General features: G+C 51.9%; 1 protein-coding gene across 1 annotated transcript in view; it reads right to left on the reverse strand.

Moving 5' to 3' along the window:
* Nucleotides 1–11,977: 11,977 nt before the first annotated feature.
* Nucleotides 11,978–17,145, reverse strand: part of LOC144605244 (acidic mammalian chitinase-like) — an 11,198-nt gene continuing 6,030 nt past the window's right edge. The window contains 5 exon segments of the mRNA XM_078420340.1: nt 11,978–12,109; nt 13,713–13,922; nt 14,553–14,691; nt 15,225–15,341; nt 16,122–16,392. Of these exon segments, the coding sequence (XP_078276466.1) occupies nt 13,717–13,922; nt 14,553–14,691; nt 15,225–15,341; nt 16,122–16,392 (733 nt within the window). The 3' untranslated portion in view covers nt 11,978–12,109; nt 13,713–13,716.

Below are 17,145 nucleotides of genomic sequence, written 5' to 3' on the forward strand. Positions count from 1 at the left end.
GAGGAGGGGGGAGGGGCAGGAGGGGAGAGGGACGGTGGGAGGGAGGATGTTTCCACTGGCGGGAGAGGAGGAGGAATCTATTTAGCCAGAGTGTGGTGAATCTGTGGAATTCATTCAAGTGAGAGGCGTGGATGTGGAGAGGATGTTTCCACCAGTGGGAGAGTCTAGGACCAGAGGGCACAGCCTCAGAATTAAAGGGCGTACCTTTGGAAAGGGGAGGAGGAGGAATTTCTTTAGCCAGAGGGTGGTGAATCTGTGGAACTGTGCAGCCCAAGTCGATGTGTTTGGCCTAATGCAGCTCCTATAACTAATGAGCTTAGTTATTAGTCCATTTGGCCCATCAAGTCTACTCCGCCATTCAATCATGGCTGATCTATCTTTCCCTCCTAACCCCATTCTCCTGCCTTCTCCCCGTAACCCCTGACACCCGCACTGATCAAGAATCCAACTATCTCTGCCTTAAAAATACCCACTGACTTGTGGCCTCCACAGCCGTTTGTGGCAAAGAATCCCACAGATTCACCACCCTCTGACTAAAGAGATTCCTCCTCATCTCCTTCCTAAAGGTGCGTCCTTTTATTCTGAGACTGGGGACAGATCCTTCACCAACGAGGGCTGCTTCTGATGTCAGTGGTGACTGTCACAACTTGGGGCGGCACGGTGGTGCAGTGGGTAGAGCTGCTGCCTCACAGCGCCGGAGACCCGGGTTCCATCCCGACTACGGGCGCTGCCTGCTCGGAGTTTGCACGTTCCCCCCGTGACCTGCGTGGGTTTTCTCCGGGTGCTCCGGTTTCCTCCCACGCTCCAAAGACATGCAAGTTTGCAGGTTAATTAGCTTCGGTAAAAATTGTAAACTGTCCCCAGTGTGTGTGTGTGTGTGTGTGTGTGTGTGTGTGTGCGTGTGTGTGTGTGTGCGTGTGTGCGTGCGTGCGTGCGTGCGTGCGTGCGTGCGTGTCGGACAGCGTTAGTGTGCGGGGATCGCTGGTCGGCACAGGCTCGGTGGGCCGAAGGGCCTGTTTCTGCGCTGTGTGTCTAACGTGTAAAGTGTAAACTAAACGCCGGCGCGGTGTGTATCTCTGGCCCACAGTGAGGATGGACGCAGCGATGTTCGTGATCGTGGACGAGGGGGGGGGGGTGGGGCAGATGAACCCCAACATCAGCTCGTCGATGGCAGCTACTCCTTGGCCCCCCCGACATCCCCCTCCCCACAATCCAATAAAGACCTTGCTGTGTAAACTCCACATTGCTGCTGTGTTTATATTACACCTCCACCTGCTGTAGAGCACAGACCCCACTTCCATCATCACCCCTTTGGTTTTTATAATATCACAAAAACTTTATTCCAAAAAGAAAACATACCAACATACAAAGCGAAACAAACGTGATCAAACAAAAGCCGCCTGTATCGGCAGTTTACAAAATAAAACAATTACCTCTGTCTGTCAACAATACAATCCTCTCCCTCCCACCGTGCCTCTCCCCTCCTGTCCCTCTCCCCCTCCTCACACCACTCCCGCGGTGACCGGCGGTCACGGAAGGCCTCCAGTGTCCCCATGGACACCGTGTGTGCGTGTTCCCTGTCCAGGGACACGCGGGCACGGACGTAAGCCCGGAACAGGGGCGGGCAGCCGACCCTTGTGAGGCCGTCGACTGCCCGCTGCCTGGACCCGAAGTCGGCCATCTTGGCCAGGCCCAGGAGCAGACCGACAGGGAGACCCCGCCTCCTTCCTGACCCTCCCCCCTCTGTACCGGGTGCCCAATATCAAAAGCATAGGGCTAAAATGGAGCCAGAACTTGAGGAGCAGCCCCTTCAGATACTGGAACAGGGGCTGTAACCTCACGCACTCTGTATACAAATGGTACACGGTCTCCTCCTCACCGCAGAAGCGACAGGCGGCAGACGAGACCGTGAACCGGCTCAAGTACCTGTTACAAGCCACAGCCTTATGCAACACTCTCCACCCCAGGTCCCCGATATAAAGCGGGAGGACCCCCTTATAGAGAGAGCTCCACTGGGGACTGCTCCCGCCGTCAGGTGGTAACACGGACCGCCAGGGCGTGTCCGGACGGAAGACAAGAGCGAGGAAGTGGAGAGTGTGCAGGAGCAGCCTGTACAAGACGCGCCTCTCCGCGTCACGGAACGGCACGCTTGGCATCTGGGAACAGTGGCTTCCATCCTCACCCCGGGTGCTGTCTGTGCGGAGTTTGCACGTTCTCCCCGTGACCTGCGTGGGTTTTATCCCGAGATCTTCAGATTCCTACCACACTCCAAAGAGGTTAATTGGCTTGGTATAAATGTAAAAATATATTGTCCCTAGTGTGTGTAGGATAGAGTTAGTGTGCGGGGATCGCTGGCTGGTGTGGACTCGGTGGGCCGAAGGGCCTGTTTCCGCACTGTATCTCTAAACTAAACTAAACTAAAGTAATCAATTGACCAGATATCCCTTTACCTGCAAACAACCCCAATTAACTTCTGAAATTTCCTGTCCATTACCATTAAAATTGTCCTTCGCCCATTTTAGGACTTGAAAATTTTGGACCAGTTCCAACATTTTCCATAACTATTCTAAAACTATATTTATGGACACTCTCCCCAAAATCCTCCTCACTAACACTTCAATTCCCTGCCCTTCAAAGGTTATGGGGAGAAGTCAGGAGAATGGGGTTAGGAGGGAGAGATAGATCAGCCATGATTGAATGGCGGAGTAGTCTCGATGGGCCGAATGGCCTAATTCTGCTCCTAGAACTTATGAATTTATTTCTCAAGGGGAAATTGAGTTTTCTCCACTCCCTGGTAGGGCCATCTCCACATTGCTTGAGAATATCTTCCTTAATATACTGAAGAAATTCCACCCCATCCAAGTCCTTACATTGGCTGTCCAAATTGATATTTGGAGTTCAATTCCCCACTGTTGCATCTTTTAGAGATTACAGTCCTTAACACAACTGAATGCCTCCGATGACTGATGTATTGACTCGGTGCGTGGACCAATATTGAACTTTGCCTGTACCAGAACCATTCTCAAGAAAGGTTTCAAGCTTGTCATTCAGGCCTTTTGATCCACTGAGTCCGTGCTGACCAGCGATCACACGTACACTGGCACTGTCCTAGTGTCTTGTCCCTGCACATTAGGGACAATTTGTGATTTTTTAGAGAAGCCAATTAACCTTTAAACATGTACATCTTTGTAATGTGGGAGGAAACCAGAGCACCCGGAGAAAACCCACGCAGGTCACGGGGAGAACGTACAAACTCCGTACAGACAGCGCCCGTAGTCGGGATGGAACCCGGGTCTGTACGGCAGCAGCTCCACCCGCTGCACCACCGTGCCGCCCTTTACTCTTCCAATTATCTCCTTACATATTTTCTCTTCTCACTCAACAGTCAAAAGTGTTTAATTGCCATTTGTACCAGGACTGGAACCATGACATTGATGTTTTCTGCAGCTTTACAGGCACGTTAACACAATAACACCACATGTAGTATACAGCCAATGTAACAGTAACACCAGGTTACCAGACCATAACAGTGCACATTCAGTTCAGTTTAGTTTAGAGATACAGCGTGGAAACAGGCCCTTCAGCCCACCGGGTCCGTACCGACCAGCGATCCCCGCACACTAACACTATCCTACACCCACACACTAGGAACAATTTTTACATTTACCAAGCCAATTAACCGACAAACTTGCACGTCTTTGGAGTGTGGGAGGAAACCGAAGATCTCGGAGAAAACCCACGCAGGTCACGGGGAGAACGTACAGGCAGCACCCGTAGTTAGGATCGAACCTGAGTCTCCGGCGCTGCATTCACTGTAAGGCAGCAACTCTAACGCTGTGCGACGGTGTTCCATTCAGTTCAGTTGAGTTTATTGTCCCGTGTACCGAGGTACAGTGAAAAGCTTTTGTTGCGCGCTAACCAGTCAGCGGAAAGACAACACACGATTACAATCGATCCATTTACAGTGTACAGATTAACGATAAGGGAATGATGTTTAGTGCGAGGTAAAGCCAGCAAAGTCCGATCAAGGATAGTCCAAGGGTCACCAAAGAGGTAGATAGTAGTTCAGCACTGCTCTCTAGTTGGTGAGAGGATGGTTCAGTTGCCTGATAACAGCCGGGAAGAAACTGTCCCTGAATCTGGAGGTGTGCGTTTTCACACTTCTGTACCTCTTGCCTGATGGGAGAGGGGAGAAGAGGGAGTGGCCCTTTTCTTTGGTCTCCTTCCTACACGTGTAAGATTGAACAGTGCAACACAATGGCTCTGCCTCTCATAGTTTTATATAGTTTATACAGTCATCGGAGCAGAATTAGTTTCCACTGGTGGGAGAATCTAGGACCAGAGGGCCCGGCCTCAGAATGAAAGGACGTTCCTTTAGAAAGGAGACGAGAAGGGATTTCTTTAGCCAGAGGGCGGTGAATCTGTGGAATTCAGTGCCACAGACGGCTGTGGAGGCCTCAAGTCAGTGGGTATTTTTAAGGCGGAGATTGACAGATTCTTGATTAGTGCGGGAAGCAAGGTTTTGGGGAGAGGGCAGGAGAATGGGGGGAAAAAGATCAGCCATGATTGAATGGTGGAGTAGACTCGATGGGCCAAATGGCCTAATTTTGCCCCTATGTCTGATGGTCAATAGACAATAGACAATAGGTGCAGGAGGAGGCCATTCGGCCCTTCGAGCCAGCACCGCCATTCTTATCGAAAGATCTTATCGAAACGTATAAGATTATTAAGGGGTTGGACACGTTAGAGGCAGGAAACATGTTCCCAATGTTGGGGGAGTCCAGAACCAGGGGCCACAGTTTAAGAATAAGGGGTAGGCCATTTAGAACGGAGATGAGGAAAAACTTTTTCAGTCAAAGAGTTGTGAATCTGTGAAATTCTCTGCCTCAGAAGACAGTGGAGGCCAATTCTCTGAGTGCATTCAAGAGAGAGCTGGATAGAGCTCTTAAGGATAGCGGAGTCAGGGGGTATGGGGAGAAGGCAGGAACGGGGTACTGATTGAGAATGATCAGCCATGATCACATTGAATGGCGGTGTTATGGTCTAAGTTGAACAATGTGGTGCAAAAGATATAAAGAGCATTCTAGCTGGTTTAGAGCAGCAGGGTTGTGGGGGTTTTTTAACCAAAAATAATTTGTACAATTATTTACAATAATATGTTCAGAAATGAAATAAATCAAAACAAAACCCACTGCCATAATACAAGTCAAACAAATATTATTTAATACTAAATATACTATTATACAACTATATCACCGTCCTTATTAAGGATACATTCCACCCTCCCCCCCTCCCCCAGCCGTGCCCAGCGGTCCCGGAAATCGCCATGGTGCCCGTGGACAGTGCGCGGTCCCTCTCTAACCCCACCCGGGCGCACGGACGTAACCCCAGACAAGGGGCAGGCAGCCAGCTCGGGCAGAGCCCTCTTCCGCCTGGCGCCGTGACTCGTGGACAATAGACAATAGACAATAGGTGCAGGAGTAGGCCATTCAGCCCTTCGAGCCAGCACCGCCATTCAATGCGATCATGGCTGATCACTCTCAATCAGTACCCCGTTCCTGCCTTCTCCCCATACCCCCTCACTCCGCTATCCTTAAGAGCTCTATCCAGCTCTCTCTTGAAAGCATCCAACGAACTGGCCTCCACTGCCTTCTGAGGCAGAGAATTCCACACCTTCACCACCTTCTGACTGAAAAAGTTCTTCCTCATCTCCGTTCTAAATGGCCTACCCCTTATTCTTAAACTGTGGCCCCTTGTTCTGGACTCCCCCAACATTGGGAACATGTTATCTGCCTCTAATGTGTCCAATCCCCTAATTATCTTATATGTTTCAATAAGATCCCCCCTCATCCTTCTACATTCCAGTGTATACAAGCCCAATCGCTCCAGCCTTTCAACATACGACAGTCCCGCCATTCCGGGAATTAACCTAGTGAACCTACGCTGCATGCCCTCCATAGCAAGAATATCCTTCCTCAAATTTGGAGACCAAAACTGCACACAGTACTCCAGGTGCGGTCTCACCAGGGCCCGGTACAACTGTAGAAGGACCTCTTTGCTCCTATACTCAACTCCTCTTGTTACGAAGGCCAACATTCCATTGGCTTTCTTCACTGCCTGCTGTACCTGCATGCTTCCTTTCATTGACTGATGCACTAGGACACCCAGATCTCGTTGAACTCCCCCTCCTCCTAACTTGACACCATTCAGATAATAATCTGCCTTTCTATTCTTACTTCCAAAGTGAATAACCTCACACATATCTACATTAAACTGCATCTGCCATGTATCCGCCCACTCACACAACCTGTCCAAGTCACCCTGCAGCCTTATTGCATCTTCCTCACAATTCACACTACCCCCCAACTTAGTATCATCTGCAAATTTGCTAATGGTACTTTTAATCCCTTCGTCTAAGTCATTAATGTATATCGTAAATAGCTGGGGTCCCAGCACCGAACCTTGCGGTACCCCACTGGTCACTGCCTGCCATTCCGAAAGGGACCCATTTATCCCCACTCTTTGCTTTCTGTCTGTCAACCAATTTTCTATCCATGTCAGTACCCTACCCCCAATACCATGTGCCCTAATTTTGCCCACTAATCTCCTATGTGGGACCTTGTCGAAGGCTTTCTGAAAGTCGAGGTACACCACATCCACTGACTCTCCCTTGTCAATTTTCCTAGTTACATCCTCAAAAAATTCCAGTAGATTTGTCAAGCATGATTTCCCCTTCGTAAATCCATGCTGACTCGGAATGATCCCGTTACTGCTATCCAAATGCTCAGCAATTTCGTCTTTTATAATTGACTCCAGCATCTTCCCCACCACTGATGTCAGACTAACTGGTCTATAATTACCCGTTTTCTCTCTCCCTCCTTTCTTAAAAAGTCGGATAACATTTGCTATCCTCCAATCCACAGGAACTGATCCTGAATCTATAGAACATTGAAAAATGATCTCCAATGCTTCCACTATTTCTAGAGCCACCTCCTTAAGTACTCTGGGATGCAGACCATCAGGCCCTGGGGATTTATCAGCCTTCAGTCCCATCAGTCTACCCAAAACCATTTCCTGCCTAATGTGGATTTCCTTCAGTTCCTCCATCACCCTAGGTTCTCCAGCCCCTAGAACATTTGGGAGATTGTGTGTATCTTCCTCAGTGAAGACAGATCCAAAGTAACGGTTTAACTCGTCTGCCATTTCTTTGTTCCCCATAATAAATTCCCCTGCTTCTGTCTTCAAGGGACCCACATGGCTGGATGGCCAGCTCGGCCAGGCCCAGGAGCAACCCGACCAGGGCATCCACAGCCCCCCCACCCTCCCTCTCCCCTCCTCCAAAGATGAGGGTGGTGGGTGTGAAGTGCAAGGGTTGTGATTAGGCTTGTGCGAGGGGACTCAAGATGATTCAAGATGGGAAGGAGCTGTTCTTGAACCTGGATGTTACAGTTTTCAGGTTCCTGTACCTTCTTCAGGTAGCAGCGAGATGATAGTGTGGCCAGGGGGGTGTGGGTCTTTGATTATATTAGCAACCTTCTTGAGGCAGCTCCTCCTGTAGGTCCCTACGATGGTGGGGAGGTCAGTCAGTACCCATGATGGTCTGGGCAGTGTCCACCACTCTCTGTGGGTCCCTGCGATGGTGTGGAGGTCAGTCAGTACCTGTGATGGACCTTCGATGGTGGGGAGGTCAGTCAGTACCCATGATGGTCTGGCAGTGTCCACCACTCTCTGTAGGTCCCTTTGATGATGGGGAGGTCAGTCAGTACCTGTGATGGACCTGCGATGGTGGGGAGGCCAGTCAGCATCCATGATGGACCAGGCAGTGTCCACCACTCTCTGTAGGTCCCTGCGATGGTGGGGAGGCCGGTCAGTACCCGTGATGGACCAGGCAGTGTCCACCACTCTCTATAGATCCCTTCGATGGTGGGGAAGCTAGTCAGTACCCATGATGGACCTGCGATGGTGGGGAAGCCAGTCAGTACCCGTGATGGACCAGGCAGTGTCCACCACTCTCTGGAATCCCCTTTGTTCCTGGACGTTGCAGTTGCTGAACCAGGCCGTGATGTAAGAGGTCAGCACCATCTACCTGGAGATGTTTGGGACCTGTGATGGACCAGGGGGGATCGATGACTATTCAGGGGCCGACTCTTCAACCCATCGCAGTCGGGGTGATCCCTGAACATTAGACGATGTTTCATTTCATTCACAACTCCTGAGAAGCGGGGCAGCGCGGTGGCACAGCGGTAGAGTTGCTGCCTCACTGCGCCAGAGACCCGTGTTCCATCCTGACTACGATGCTGACCTCCCTCCCCACCATCGAATACGGGATTTGTACCTTTTCCCCGTGACCTGCGTGGGTTTTCTCCGGGTGCTCCGGTTTCCTCCCACACCCCCACACCCCCAAGCCGTAGGTTTGTAGGTTAGTTTACTTTGCTAAGATTGTAAATTGTCCCTAGTGTGTGTAGGATAGTATTGGTGTGCGGGGATCGCTGGTCGGTGCGGACTCGGTGGGCCAAAGGGCCTGTTTCCGCCCTGTATCTTTAAACTGAACTAAACTACAGATGGGGCAGCCCGGACATTGAGGCTGAGGTGTGGCAGGAAGGATTTGTGCCATAAACGCACCAGACAAGGACCTTCTCCAACACGAGCGAGGATTGATAATGGGGTGGAGGGGTGGAGGGGTGGAGGGGTGGAGGGGTGGAGGGGTGGAGGGGAGTAACATTGTTACTGGAAGATAGACACAAAATGCCGGAGTAACTCAGCGGGACAGCCAACATCTCTGGAGAGAAAGAATGAGTGACGTTTCGGGTCGACACCCTTCTTCAGAAGAAGTCTTCCTTCTCTCCAGAGATGCTGCCTGTCCCGTTGTGTTACTCCAGCTTTGTGTGTCCATCTGAGGAACGAAGTGCTGGCTCTGGAGAGGGTCCAGAGGAGGTTTACAAGAATGATCCCAGGAATGAATGGGTTAACATATGATGAGCGTGTGTCGGCACTGGGCCTGCACTCGTTGGAGTTTAGAAGAACGAGGGGGGACCTCATTGAAACGTACAGAATAGTGAATAGTGGGAGAGTCTAGGACCAGAGGGCACAGCCTCAGAATTAAAGGACGTTCTTTTAGGAAGGAGATGAGGAGGAATTTCTTTAGTCAGAGGGTGGTGAATCTGTGGGATTCTTTGCCACAGACGGCTGTGGAGGTCACAAGTCAGTGGATATATTTAAGGCAGAGATAGATAGATGTTGATCAGTGCGGGTGTCAGGGGTTACGGGGAGAAGGCAGGAGAATGGGGTTAGGAGGGAGAGATAGATCAGCCGTGATTGAATGGCAGAGTAGACACGATGGGCCGAATGGCCTAATTCTGCTCCTATCACATGGCCTTATGAGTCATAGTCCTACAGCGTGGGGGCAGGCCCTTCCGCCCATCACCTCTGTACAGACCATCAACCATCCATTCACACCGACCCCACTTGTATTCTCTCTACATTATCATTGGTCCCCTCCAAATCCGACCAGCCACCTCCACACTAGGGCCAATCAACCTGCAAAGTCACAATCTTTGGGATGTGGGAGGGAGGGAGAGAGAGAGAGGGAGAGGGAATGCTGGGGTTACTTGAAGTTAGAGAAATCAGTATTCCTCTTCTTCTTGCGTCTGAGGCAGCAGAGGTTATGTGCCGGCCTCCAGGCGCTGTGGCCAGTGCAATGTACTGTTGTGGAGGGCCGTGAGGTCGACCCCCTCCACCAGGGGGGCGGAGGACAGTGCGGTCGACAATGCCGTGCTGCGCTGTTTGCTGGTCTGCTCCACGCACGCAGGCTGCTGATGGACACAACCCCCAGCGACGCACGTTGGCGTTGAACAATATCCATACACAGCGGTAGAGTTGCTGCCTTACAGCGAATGCAGCGCCGGAGACCCGGGTTCCATCCCGACTACGGGCGCCGTCTGTACGGAGTTTGTACGTTCTCCCCGTGACCTGCGTGGGTTTTCTCCGAGATCTTCGGTTTCCTCCCACACTCCAAAGACGTACAGGTATGTAGGTTAATTGGCTGGGCAAATGTAAAAATTGTCCCTGGTGTGTGTAGGATAGTGTTAGTGTGCGGGGATCACTGGGCGGCACGGACCCGGTGGGTCGAAGGGCCTGTTTCTGCGCTGTATCAATAAATCTGAAAATCTAAAATACCCACTGGGCTGTAAGCTGCCCAAGCGAACTATGAGCTGTCTCAGTGTACCATTCCTGTACATTTGTATGGTATCTCAGATGTGCTTATTTATAGTAATATAAAAACATAGAAACATAGAAAATAGGTGCAGGAGGAGGCCATTCTGCCCTTCGAGCCAGCAGTGCCATTCAATATGATCACGGCTGATCATCCACAATCAGTACCCCATTCCTGCTTTGTCCCCATATCCCTTGATTCCATTAGCCCTAGGAGCTAAATCTAACTCTCTCTTGACTGAGAATACTTGTACTGAGTATGTGTACGAAGGAAGTGCAGATGCTGGTTTAAACCGATGGTAGACACAAAATGCTGGAGTAACTCAGCGGGACAGACAGCATCTCTGGAGGGAAAGAACGGGTGACGTTATGGGTCGAGACCCTTCTTCAGACGTACTGAATAATACTTGCACTGTCACGCTGTGAAAACAGAGAGGATGAGACGGAGTTTCTTCCCACAGGCCATCAGGACTGTTAACTCTCATATCACCAGGGACTCATTTAATTTACTGTATTAATGTTTTTTTTGTGTTAAAAAAAAAACTCTATTGTGTTTTGAAGTTTAGCACAATCCGCAGGCATGGCCACTTTCATTTCACTGCACATCTTGTACATGTATGTGACAAATAAAGTAGACTTGACTTGACTTGACTTGACTTGACTGTGTGCAGAAACGGGTTTTGCTGTTTCCCTGGCAATAAAGTACCATTGAACCATTAAACCTTCTCTCTGCGTGTAGGTGTTTATGATCACATGTACCGAGGTGCAGACGGCCAATGAACCCACAAACACGCACGTCTTTGGGATGTGGGAGGAAGGATGATTGGTAAGAGTGTCAGAGGTTCTTTTAGGAAGGAGATGAGGAGAAATTTCTTTCGTCAGAGGGTGGTGAATCTGTGGGATTCGTTGCCACAGACGGCTGTGGAGGCCAAGTCAGTGGATATATTTAAGGCAGAGACAGATAGATTGTTGATTAGTCCGGGTGTCAGGGGTTATGGGGAGAAGGCAGGAGAATGGGGTTAGGAGGGTGAGATAGATCAGTCGTGATTGAATGGCGGAGTAGACCTGATGGGCCGAATGGCCTCATTCTGCTCCTATCACTTATGACCTTATGAAACTGGAGCTCCCGGAGAAAGCCCACGCAGTTAACAGGAAGGACGTGCAAACTCCACACAAAACATTACAATAAAGTACCATTGGACCATTAAGCGATAGTGTTTTCTCCCTTTAGAACATAGATGCAGGATAAATGTTCCCGATGTTGGGGGGTCCAGAACCAGGGGCCACAGTCTAAGAATAAAGGGGAGGCCATTTAAAACTGAGGTGAGAAGAAAAAATTTTCACCCAAAGAGTTGTGAATTTGTGGAATACTCTGCCACAGAGGGCAGTGGAAGCCGATTCATTGGATGAGTTTAAGAGAGAGTTAGATAGAGCTCTAGGGGCTAGTGGAATCAAGGGATATAGGGAGAAGGCAGGGACGGGTTACTGATTGTGGATGATCAGCCATGATCACAATGAATGGCGGTGCTGGCTCATAGGGCCGAATGGCCTCCTCCTGCACCTGTTTTCTATATTTCAATTAACCTACAAACCCACACGCCTTTTAGGATGTGGGAGGAAACCGGAGCACCCGGAGGAAACCCACGCAGGTCACGGGGAGAACGTGCAAACTCCACACAGACAGCACCCGGGGTGAGGATGGAAGTGGGGTCTGTGCTCTACAGCAGGTGGAGGTGTAACATAAACACAGCAGCAATGCGGAGTTTACACAGCAAGGTCTTTATTGGTTTGTGGGGAGGGGGATGTCGGGGGGCAAGGAGTAGCTGCTATCGACGAGCTGATGTTGGGGTTCAGCTGCCCCCCCCTCGTCCACGGGCACGAACATCGTAAGTCCCCGCTGTGGATAAAACAGAGATCCGTTCAGTTTATTGTCACGTGTACCGAGGTACAGTGAAAAGCTTTTGTTGCGTGCTGACCAGTCAGCAGAAAGACAACACATGATTACAATCGAGCCGTTACACTGTACAGATACAGGATGAAGGGAATAACGTTTAGTGCGAGGTAAAGCCAGCAAAGTCCGATCAAGGATAGTCCGAGGGTCACCAATGAGGTGGATAGTAGTTCAGCACCGCTCTCTGGTTGTGGTAGGACGGTTCAGTTGCCTGAGAACAGCCGGGAAGAAACTGCCCCTGAATCTGGAGGTGTGCGTTTTCACACTTCTGTACCTCTTGCCCCGATGGGAGAGGGGAGAAGAGGGAGTGGCCGGGGTGAGTGAGACTGGTCCTTGATGATGCTGCTGGCCTTGCCGAGGCAGCGTGAGGTGTAGAAGGAGGCGGTGGGAGGGAGGTTGGTTTGTGTGATGGTCTGGGCTGCATCCACTATTCTCTGCAATTTCTCGCGGTCTTGGATGGAGCCGTTCCCAAACCGAGCTAAGATACATCCCGATAAAATGCTTTCTGTGGTGCATCTGTAGAAGTTGGTGGGAGTTGTAGGGGACGTGCTGAACTTCCTGAGCCTTCTAAGGAAGTAGAGGCGTTGACTGATCAGGACAGAGAGTGTGCCAGCGTTTAGTTTGCAGTTTAGACCCCAGAGCAACTGCAAGGAAACAGGCCCTTCGGCCCAACCGGGTCCGTGCCGCCCAGTGATCCCCACACACTAGCACTAACCTACATTAGGGACAAGTTACAATCTTACCAAAGCCAATTAACCTACTAGCCTGTAAGTCTTTGGAGTGTGGGAGGAAACCGGAGCACCCGGAGAAAACCCACACGGGTCACAGGGAGAACGTACAAACTCCGTACAGACAGCGCCCGTGGTCAGGATCGAACCGGGGTCTCTGGTCCTACATGGAGAGGCTGGGCAGGCTAGGACTTGGAGTGCGGGAGGCTAGGGTGGGGGGTGATCTTATAGAGGTGTATAAAATCACGAGGGGGATAGATCGGGCTCTTACCTAGAGTAGGGGAATCACGAACCAGAGGACATGGGTTTAAGGTGATGGGAGAATGATTAATAGGAACCTGAGGGGCAACTCTTCCACACAGAGGGTGGTGGGTGTGTGGAATGAGCTGCCGGAGGAGGTAGTTGAGGCAGGGACTATCGCAACATTTACAAGACGTGTCGAAAGGAACTGCAGTTGCAGATTTATACTGAACAAAGTGCAGGAGTAACTCAGCGGGTCAGACAGCATCTCCAGAGGAGAAAAAGGAGGGGTGACCTTTTGAGTCAGAGCCCAACTTCAGCCTAACTCATAATTTAACTTTTAAAAGACATGTTTTAAAAGACAAGGGTTGAGATTAGTTTATTGTCACGTGTACTGAGGTACAGTGAAAAGCTTTTGGTGACCAGTCAACGGAAAGGGATGGGACTGGTTGAGAGGGATGTGGGCCTAAGGCGGGCAGGCTGGACTAGCGTAGACGCGGCATCTTGGTCAGCATGGGCGGGTTGGGCCGAAGGGCCTGTTTCCGCGCGGCGTGGCTGACCGATGGGAAGAGTACACTCACCTCCTCACGCCCAGTTACAACAGTTGCAGGACGTGTCAAAGACCAGTCCAGTGTTGCACTTCTCCAGGTAGGTCTTGCCATTCACACACTGGTAGTAGTAGTTCGTGTTGGTCAGGTCGGCGTGGAAGCCGTTGGACTTGCCGATGCAGAACTCCAGGCTCCCCGGGCTCTTGGTGGGGGCCTTGGTGGGGAGCGGAGGGGCCACACAACCTACAGAGAACAATGTGCTACAGCGAGGGGCCGAACCAGAGATGCTGCAGTAACTCAACCGGAGGGACGGGCGGCATCTGGAGAGAGGGGACGGGCGGAGTTTCAGGTCGAGGGGGGAGGGGGGTTGGCAGAGGGAGAGGGAGGAGGGGGGAGGGGGAGGTGGATGGGGGGTTGGCGGAGGGAGAGGGGTAGGGGGGAGGGGGAGGTGGATGGGGGGTTGGCGGAGGGAGAGGGGAAGGGGGAGGGGTAGGGGTAGGGGGGTTGGTGGAGGGAGAGGGGTAGGGGGGAGGGGGAGGGGGAGGTGGATGGGGGATTACCTGGGTTGATGCCGAGGCCCGTGTGCAGTTTGGTGATGGGGCGGGAGGGGGAAATGGTGGGGAGGGGCAAGAGGGGGAAGTGTGTGGGTTGCGGAGGAGGGGGAGAGGAGGGGGGGGTTACCTGGGTTGATGGCGAGGCCCGTGTGTAGTTTGCAGATGTGTGGGGGGTGGAGGGGAGAGGGGGTGATGTGGGGCAGGGGGGAGATGTGGGGGGAAGGGGGGCGGGGGAGGGGATGATGTGGGGGGGAAGGGGGGAGGGGGTGATGTGGGGGTGAGGGGGAGGGGGAGGGGGGTGATGTGGGGAGGGGTTTACCTGGGTTGATGCCGAGCCCCTTGTGCACTTTGCTGACCAGGGGGTATCGGCCCTGGTGACAGAAGGTGCCACTGAAGTCGTCCAGGCTCAGGGTCCACACCAGGGCTCCTCCAATGCCGGTCTTTTTCAACCACTCGATCTGCAGGGGGAGATCCAGCCTCCATCACCATCACCATCACCATCACCATCACCATCACCATCACCATCACCATCACCATCACCACGCCCGAGAAACACCACACGGACCTCATAGAAACCCACCCAATAGTGAGCGGCCTGGATAGAGTGGATGTGGAGAGGATGGTTCCACTAGTGGGAGAGTCTAGGACCAGAGGGCACAGTCTCGGAATTAAAGGACGTTCCTTTAGGAAGGAGATGAGGAGGAATTTCTTTAGTCAGAGGGTGGTGAATCTGTGGGATTCTTTGCCACAGACGATAGTGGAGGCCACAAGTCAGTGGATATATTTAAGGCAGAGATAGATAGATTGTTGATTAGTGCGGGTGTCAGGGGTTATGGGGAGAAGGCAGGAGAATGGGGTTGAGAGGGAGAGATAGATCAGCCATGATTGAATGGCGGCGTAGACTTGATGGGCCGAATGGCCCACTTCTGCTGCTGGAACCGATGACATTATGTGTCAGGGTCACAGATCTAAAGGTGGAGCAAGAACGTACCTTGTTTTCAAAACTCTTTGGGTTGTCGTAGCCCACCCAGTCCCTGCCCTTGAAGGCGTAGGGAACCATCTGTGGTGCGTCCCATTTCTGTGTAGCGCCCTCGAGGAACAGGCAGATCTGTGGGGAGAAGGAGAAGGTGGGGGTGGAGACAAGATGGCCGCAGACAAGATGGAGCCCCAGCCCAGAGACTGCACACTGCACTGCAGGTGTAGGTCACACTCAGGCATCACCATCGCTCCACTCTGTTAACCCTCCACTCCCACAGCAGCAACCCTCCCACTGACTCCATCTACACCTCACGCGGCCTCGGCAAGGCCAGCAGCATCATCAAGGACCAGTCTCACCCCCGGCCACTCCCTCTTCTCCCCTCTCCCATCGGGCAAGAGGTACAGAAGTGTGAAAACACACACCTCCAGATTCAGGGACAGTTTCTTCCCGGCTGTTATCAGGCAACTGAACCGTCCCACCACAACCAGAGAGCAGTGCTGAACTACTATCTACCTCATTAGTGACCCTCGGACTATCCTTGATCAGACTTTGCTGGCTTTACCTTCCACTAAACGTTATTCCCTTGTCCTGTATCTGTACACTGTGGACGGCTCGATTGTAATCACGTATTGTCTTTCCGCTGACTGGTTAGCACGCAGCAAAAGCTTTTCACTGTACCTCGGTACACGTGACAATAAACTACACTGAACCAAGAACAGGGTCGGAGATAAAAATGTTGATTAAAAGTGTCGCCAACTGGTTGAACCACACCCCACCGTTTAGCTGACTGTCAACTCTCTCAGAAACCTTGAATGTTGCTGAATGTCATTAACATTCAGAAATACCAACGTTCAGGATGTGGGTGAAGGGTGCGCGTGTCGGGGGAGGGGGTGAGGGGGGGACGGGTACCTCGAAGTAGGCCATGAACCCGGCCGCCTGCGTGTAGTGGCCCTCGGGGCCGAGGCCGGTGGATGGCGCTCCCACCGCCGTGCTGCTGGTGCTGAGGGTGAAGGAACGGCCGTAGGCCGCGAAGCCCACGTTGATCTTGGCCGCCGGAGCCCCGCTGTCCTTGTAGTATTTGATGGTGTAGTCCTGGCGAGAGGGAGGCAACTGAGAGCCGCACCGCACGCAACACCCGCCCCTTGCCGGGGCTGCCCCACCGCGCCAGCGCCTCACCCACCTGAACCCCAATCCCACCCCGGGGAACGCCGGAGCAAGGTGGGAGTCTACGCCACGGTGGAACCGTGCCCTGGAATAGTATCTCCAGGATGTGGGAACGTTGTGCTAGAGATGGATATCTCTGGGATGTGGGAATGTTGTCCTAGTGATGGATATCTCTGGGATGTGGGAACGTTGTCCTAGGGATGGATATCTCTGGGATGTGGGAATGTTGTCCTAGCGATGGATATCTCTGGAAGGTGGGATAACTGGTCCGAGGAGTAAATATCTCCGGGATGTGGGAATGCCAGACCAGGGAATGGGAATCTCGGCCATGTGGGAACATTGTCCCAGGTGTGGATACCACAGCATCTCAAGAATATGGGAATATTGTCCCAGTGCTCAGTATCGTCAGAATATGGGAAACTGTTTCCGGGATGCGTATCTATGGAATGTGGGAATATTGTCCCAGGGATGAATATCTCCCGGATGTGGGAACCCATGACGACACTGGGCCTGCACTCGCTGGAGTTTAGAAAGATGAGGGGGGGACCTCGTTGAAAGTTACCGAACAGTGAGCGGCCTGGATAGAGTGGATGTGGAGAGGATGTTTCCACAAGTGGGAGAGTCTAGGACCAGAGGGCACAGTCTCGGAATTAAAGGACATTTCTTTTAGGAAGGAGATGAGGAGGAATTTCTTTAGTCAGAGGGTGGTGAATCTGTGGAATTCATTGCCACAGACGGCTGTGGAGGCCACAAGTCAGTGGATATATTT

The sequence above is a fragment of the Rhinoraja longicauda genome, chromosome 24 (genome assembly GCF_053455715.1).
Source record: "Rhinoraja longicauda isolate Sanriku21f chromosome 24, sRhiLon1.1, whole genome shotgun sequence".
Taxonomy (NCBI): domain Eukaryota; kingdom Metazoa; phylum Chordata; class Chondrichthyes; order Rajiformes; family Arhynchobatidae; genus Rhinoraja; species Rhinoraja longicauda.